Genomic DNA, 7,270 nt, shown 5'->3' with positions numbered 1-7,270 from the left:
CTGCTGGGGCTGGTGAGCTCTTCCCTGCATCCAGATGTTGGCCCTGTGGAGGCAAAATACAGAAGACTTTTGTGAGAGTTTGCAACTTTTCAGAGATAAGATGCTCTGAATCAGGGGCCATGCGCTGCCTGGCCTCAGGTCAGGGGTCGACTGTGCATGGGTGCCCAGGGATCATGGTAAGTTAGCCAGGCAGGCCTGGGCCCTGGTGGCCACCAGCCAAGCCTCCCACCCCCACTTGCTTCCCTGGGGCCGGCAGCCTGCTGGGTGCTGGGTGCTGGCTGCAGGCAGCCTGCCTCCCTTGCCCCTTCCTAGGGTGGGATATGCCAGGTTGCTGGCAGCACCTGCTGCCATGGCTCTAGACCCTGCTCCCCTACCCCTTTCCCTGCAGGCCAACCACTCTGCTGTGCTGCTGCCCAGCCCATGGTGCCTGGGGTCAAGGTGCATGGGGCTCCCTAACAACTGGGGTGAGGGGCTGGCCATGCCTCTGCCCTCCCTACTGGGGACCTCTCCAAGGAGGTGCCCTGGGGCTGGCCCCCACTATGCCACTGCTGCTCTCTGAGCATGCTCCTGCTGCTTAGGAGGTGCATGATGGGCTGTTTGTGGAGGCTGAGGGGTACCTGAGCCACTAAGCCCTCCTGTTGATGATCCTTCTGGTGCCCTGGGCACACTTGCACTCCTGGTTTGGGACCCTATTCTATGATGGTGTAGGGGGCAAGCCCAGGCTGCCCCACAACCTCCACCACTGCTTGGAAGGCTACCTGTGGCAGCACTACACATCCCTGCCCCTCACTGCTGAGGAAGACATTGCTGGCAACATCTACCTTCCTTGGGGTGAGAGGCCCATGCCTGCCCAGCTGCAGGGACATGGGCTGCTGAATAAAGTTTTGAACTGTGTTCCACCTCTGTGTACTGTGGGGAGGGAACCCAGGGCCAAGGAAGTGTGGGCAGGCTGGGCAGGGAGCAGGAGCAGAGGCTGGGGCCAGAATCAGGGCCAGGGGAAAGTGCAGGACTTACCATGTGTCTGGGGCTGATGAGGCCAGCAGCTTGACATGGGCCTCCCTGTTGGCAATGGCAGCTGGTTGCATCTGGTGTCTTCAGCTCATGGTGTGTGGTAGGCCAGTGCCTGGCCAGGCTTCCCCCTAGGGAGAAGCAGTGTCATGGCTGGCCTCTCCATGTGGAAGGGTATGAGGGTGCAAAGCTGGTAAGGCAGCCATTGGCCAGGGAACCTCCAGCTGCTGGTGGGTGCAGCAGCTGGGGAGGTGGGTAGGCTGGGGCACTAAACATCCAATGGCCCCTCCTCTGTGGAGGTGTTACCACCAGATGAGTCAGGGCAGGGCGGTGACTCAGGCAGGCCACCCTTGCTGGTGAAAACTGCAGGGTTGTGGCCTTGGTCCCGGGACACCAAAATGTTGGTCAACTGCTGCATAAAAGGCATGGTCTTACAGGCACGACCGGACCGACGATTGTGGTCAGTCACAGCCACCCACTGTGCCTGCAAGGCCTTGATCCTTATGAAGCACTGCTGCACTGTCTGGGAGTGCCCTCGCTCCCACATGCCACCTGACAGGGCCTCATAAATATGGGTGTTTGAGCGCCCACTACCCGCAAACTGCCTCTCAACCTCTGCACCCCCCCAGAGGGCCACGAGGTCCCTAATCTCCTTCTGGCTCCAGCTTGGGCCCTGGATGGAAGGCTAGGGCGTGTGCATGCAGGTGGGGCCAGTCCTCAATGGGGAGGACAGGTAGGACATGTTGGTGCATCCTGCACCAACTCTCTGGTCCCCCATTATGGCTCTCCCTATGTGGCTGGCCCTGGACAGTGCTAGGAGCACTTAGCAGAGGGGCATGGCCAGGGACTGGGAGTTGTGCAGCAGAGGCAAATGGGCCACAGTGCCTGCAAGGACAGGAGACACTGCTGGGAGTGAGAACCAGCAGGGAGCAGGTGCTGGCCCTGCTGCCAGAGACAGCCAGCCAGCACCCCTGGGAACTTGTCAGGACTGGGCAGGTGAGGCAGCAGGCTGCAGCCCTTTACAACCCTCACCTGTGGCCAAGCAGCATCTCTGGTTGGGGACAGGACTGGCAGGGGCAACCTGGGTCTTGTCCAGGGGGGCATACAGGGGCTGCAGTGCTCCAAGGTCCCGGTGTGTGTGCTCCAGGGGCTTTTATAGCCTGCAGCTAGGAGTTGCCACAGAGCAGCCCAGCCCTGGGGCAGGAGAGGCAACTAGCCAGGAGACCTGGGGTTGAGCTCAGGGCCGCACCATAGTGGCTGAGCAGACCCAGCATTAAAGTTAGTGTCGGGTCATGTCCACACATATGTTACTGTGCTTTAATTAATCAGAACTAAATTTGATACCTACATTTGCAGGTATCAAGTTTAGGCACAATTAGACATTTTTGTTGTGCAATAAGGGTGTGCACATGTAGATGCACACCTGTACTGCACAGTAAATTAGGCTAAGGTGCATTAACACATCTTGTGTAGATGTGCCTTATATGTGGAATATATAGACGCATAGGCCATGCCACACAAGCATGGACATTTGTTTCCCTGGGGACATGAAGCAGTGGCACATGTTGTGCTGCCTCTACTTCTCCCCATGGAACACCTGTGCCACATGGACTCTGGTGCATGACAGGTTATCCCGAGGGGGAAGGGGAGGTTGGGACCAGCAGCCTTACAGGGGTTCTGGGAGCCAAGGAAGCTGCAACTGCAACTGGGATCCTGCTGGCAACTGAAGTGTGGCTCCAGCTGGCCAGGCTCCAGTTTTGGGTGGTGCATGCTACCACTACATGTACCACCTTGCTTTTTTTCTGCACGGGATTTTTTTACCTCTCAGGGTCAAAAAACAACCCAATGTTGCAAGGTAGCAGCACAGAAAACACCTGAATGTTCAGTGTTCATACCTCACAGCTGCACTCATCTGGATGCAGCCATACAGCATGTGCATATGCTGGATGGATTCATATGTTTACCATGGCACACATAGTAGCAGCACATATTTGTGCCACTGCTTTTTGTCCCAGGGCACATCCCTGCACATGAGCTGCAGCGTGCCGGAAATTGACCTGGGTGGAGTAGAAGAGGCTGGGGCCAACACCTCTGCTGGCCATAGCAGCCTTACCTGGGATCCTGGGGGACTCCTGGGGTGGCAGCAGTGCTGATCTAGCCACATGGAGCCTGGCTGGTAGCCACAGTGTGGCTCTGGATGGCCAGGCGCTGTTTTTGGTGGTGCATGCTGCTGCCACGTACATCGTGCTGCTTTTTTTTAGCAGCGTTTTGGTTTTTGACACTGGGATCTCCCAGTGTCAAATTTTGGTGCTCTACAGTAAATTAGCAACACAGCAAACAGGTTTATGTGCACTGCATGTAGTTTGCAACACCTCAAACAGCTTTGAGGCACTGCTAACTTCATGTGTGCACTCCTTTGGACATGCCCATTAAGGGTTTTTCCTTCTTTTTATGTTATAAAAGATTGATTGATTTATTATGAACTTGTAGGACCAAATTCATTCCTGGTGCAAATGGGTGCTATTCTTTTGATTTGAATGGAGCTTTACTCATTTACTTCAGAAGGGAAGGAAGGCCTATGCATGTTTACAATGTATTTCACTATCCTAAAGGAAGAAATATGTCAGCACTTTGAAGTATTTTAATTAAGTTTGGATTTTAGGAGGCATTTTTCTGCCTACCAATATCAATTTTATTTCTTGTACATGTTTACACCATGTACACATAACCCCTACTGTCTCCACTTTAGGTATTTATATAACACTTCTGTTTCTAGGAGTATCACCATTTATTGACCAGTGGATTTAATAGTTCCAGTCTGCACTCAAAATCCCTTTGGCTGCTTTTCTAGGTAAGAAGGACCGCCTTTTTTAGTCTTTGGGAGCAGGGAGCAGAGCCAAAAGTGATGTAGACAGGGTTCAGAAAAGGAGAGGTCAAAGGAAAGAGGAGGAGCCAAGCTGATAGTATTTCTGGAAGGCAGGGATGAAGAAAGAATATAGGTATTAGGGGGCAGGAAGTAAAGAGGGGGTGGCATCATTGGCAGTGACATACACATTCTTCTCTGCCTTCATTTTACATCTTGCATCTTGCTGTAATTTAAAAGGAAAATACTACTTACTGCTTATCAATAGCTGCCCTTCTATGGGTTTCACACAATGCATGAGATCAGCACTAGGTGACCCAATGCCAATACAGTAACTGGGACAATTCTACTGTTATGAATGAAGTAATGAAACAAAAGACCAATAGTAAAATAAATGGAATTTTTCCCTTCCTAGTGGGTGTGTCTACATGAGACGCTTACTGTGTATTGGCCAAGTAACACTGTGCGGTAGTGTGTCACAGCAAAAACCATACTAATAGCCTACTGAGCAGTGTTATTAAGCTAATGCACAGTAAGTGTCACTAAATAACCATGTGCTGGCACTACTGCACAGTAACTTTAGGTACTGCACATTTCATTAGTCCTTTATTAGGGAAGTAGTACACTAAATGTGCAGTATCTAAGGTGCATTAATGAATGTGTAGACACACCCTCTGTGTTCTATGTGAGAAACCTGGACATGCCCTTTCTTGCTTCATACAGATGCTGGCCCATCAATTCTAATGGGATAAAGAGACTGATTGAAGGTTTTTTAAAACTCATGCTGGGGGGTGCTGGCAATGGAGGTTAACCATGTTTAAAACTCCATTTTATAAACTACCTAGAGGATGTAGCCTAATCTAATTCATGGTTTCCTCTAGCATGACTGCTAAAGGATAAATAATTAAGGGATAAAGAATAGATGTGCTACAGTTATGCTCACTACAACCACATTAGGAAACCCTCAATTAGAGCCTGACGCATTTTTACAAAGTATGATAATAATCTATTCCTTTTGATAGACTTATGCAGTAGGCAGTCTTTGCCAGTTAAATGTGCTTTTGCTCCAGCTCCCTGTAGTTTCATTATATCTGTTAGACTATTGTCTGTATTAGTTATTTCATTGCTTTAAATCCAATGTTGGGTTCTCTTAGAGTGGCTGAGATGTAATTTAAAATCAAAATATAACCCATACAATATTTTATTATTTTGAAAGACATAAATCTGGTCATACTTTTTGTCTCCTCAGGGCTACAGGCTATAGAAGCAAATCATCATGTCTGATCCTGTTGCTCTGCGCAGCATTAAGAAATTTGGAGAGGATAATCATGCTTTTGACTTGGATGGTTCAAGTAAGAAGTTTGCTTTTTAATTAGATGCTGCTTTTAGGCTGCAAACAGAAGTTGCATTTATACTGGGATAAACCATTTTATCCTGGGACAAAGTGCAAGTATACAGACAACCATGCCTGCTGTATTGGGGAAAATCCTAAAAAGAAAAGGTTCCCAGATAAGTAGTAACAGTTTATGCTGGGATATTGCAAAATGTGCCCATACAGTTATCCCAGGATTGTATTATTTAATCCAGGGACGGGCAATTATTTTGGGCAGAGGGCCGCTTACTGAGTTTTGGCAAGCCATCGAGGGCCGCATGACAGGCAGCTAGGGGCAGATAAATATTAACTTTCTAACATTTTTAGGGGCCCCACAGGCTGGATAGAATGGCCTGGCGGGCAGCATCTAGGCCGTGGGCCGCATTTTGCCCACCCCTGATTTAACCAGTGGCAGAAAAGTGGCAGTGCATTCAGCTACTCACTAAATGGTGGTTATTAGGGCAATGTGTGTACACACTAATCCTGGGATATCTTTGTTCTGGGACAAACACAGATGCAACTTCTGGGAACAATGTCTGTTCCTAGTCTTAGACAGCTCTTGAAATGAATTATGGATAATTTCAGTAGACCTGATGTGTAACAAATAGCCTGTTGAATATGCATGTACTAGTACATATTGTGGTTATAGGCATGTTGGCTTTGAAACAAAAATCCATGTGAGATCATAGGAAAATAGGGCTGGGAAGGGACCTCATGAAATCATCTATCCGAATCTATCTATCCATGATAGATTATGGATAGATGAGAATATAGTTCATCTTTCTACATATCTGTCTACTAATGCATCTAGGTTTTGATACCAGGTTCATCACCCTGGTGTCTCAGTATAGGTGGATCCAGGATTTTAAAAAGGGAGTGTGGGGACAGTGACTGGTGCTGCACCCCTCCCTCCCTCCCTCCCTGCCCTCCCCTTCCTTCCCCACTTCAGGGTGGACAGACTCTGTGGCAGAAGCAGCAGCTGAGGACTTTAAGTCCCTAAATGAGGTAAGAGTCTTCCCCGCACCATTATCCATACCCTTCCCCTTCCCCTCTGTGCTCAGTGGCACCTCCCCTCCTCTCCCTTTCCCCGCTTTTCTCTCTACTTAAACTTCTAGGCAGCCTGCTACTGCTGCTGTCCTGGCCTCTCCTGCCCCACTCCAGCTGGGGTTGTGGGAAGCATCTGCATGGGGAGCTAAGCTTGGCCAGGGACAGCAGTGGCAATGGGTAGGTTCCCTGTTTCTGGTCCTGCTCCTGGCCTAGTGGGGAACAGCTGTGGAGACTGGGCAGGGAGGAGAAACCATCCCACTGCTGGGCAAGGAGGGGAAACCAGCCCACTTGAGCCTGGCTCCCCATTCAGTGCAACTGGAGTAAGGAAGGACTGGCTCTGAATTTGGAGTTAGGCAGCAGTGGGCAGGAGAGTGGAAGGGACAGGAGCAGAGGTATTGCAGAGTACTGAGCGGGGAGTGTGCTGAGAAGGGAAGATCTTGGAGAGAATCATCAAGGAGCACATCTGTGGGGGGCCAATCAGCATGGGTTCATCAAAGGCAGGTCCTGCCAGACCAACCTGATTGCCTTGTATGACCAAGTAACTAAATCCTTGGAGATGGTGTCACCATGGACGTAGGCTTTCTAGACTTTAAGAAGGCCTTTGACACTGTCTTTCACCCCATCCTCATCAATAAATTAAGCAACTGTGGCATTGATGCCTACACAGTTGGATGGGTAAAAAATTGGCTGATGGGGCGCACCCAGAGAGTAGTGGTGGACAGGTTGTATTCAACCTGGTGAGATGTGAGCAGTGGGGTCCCCCAGGGCTTGGTCCTTGGGCCCGCACTGTTTAACATCTTCATCAGTGACATGGACGAGAGAGTTGAAAGTGCGTTGTCCAAGTTTGCTGATGACACTAAAATGTGGGGCAAGGTGGACACACTTGAAGGAAGAGAGAGGCTGCAACTAGATTTAGACAGACTACAAAAGTGGGCAGATGAGAATAGGATGGGGTTCAACATAGACAAATGCAGGGTGCT

The 7,270-nt window shown here is 49.9% G+C and overlaps 1 protein-coding gene across 1 annotated transcript in view; it reads left to right on the top strand.

Annotated features, from left to right (window-relative positions):
* Positions 1-3,830: 3,830 nt before the first annotated feature.
* ABCB11 (ATP binding cassette subfamily B member 11) overlaps positions 3,831-7,270 on the top strand; it is a 97,730-nt gene continuing 94,290 nt past the window's right edge. The window contains exons 1-2 of the mRNA XM_025206470.1: positions 3,831-3,859; positions 5,121-5,223. Of these exons, the coding sequence (XP_025062255.1) occupies positions 5,148-5,223 (76 nt within the window). The 5' untranslated portion in view covers positions 3,831-3,859; positions 5,121-5,147. The remainder of the gene's footprint in view (positions 3,860-5,120; positions 5,224-7,270) is intronic.

The sequence above is a fragment of the Alligator sinensis genome, unplaced genomic scaffold, assembly GCF_000455745.1.
Source record: "Alligator sinensis unplaced genomic scaffold, ASM45574v1 scaffold143_1, whole genome shotgun sequence".
NCBI classification, from domain to species: Eukaryota; Metazoa; Chordata; order Crocodylia; family Alligatoridae; genus Alligator; species Alligator sinensis.
This window is presented reverse-complemented; position numbering and strand designations above follow the sequence as displayed.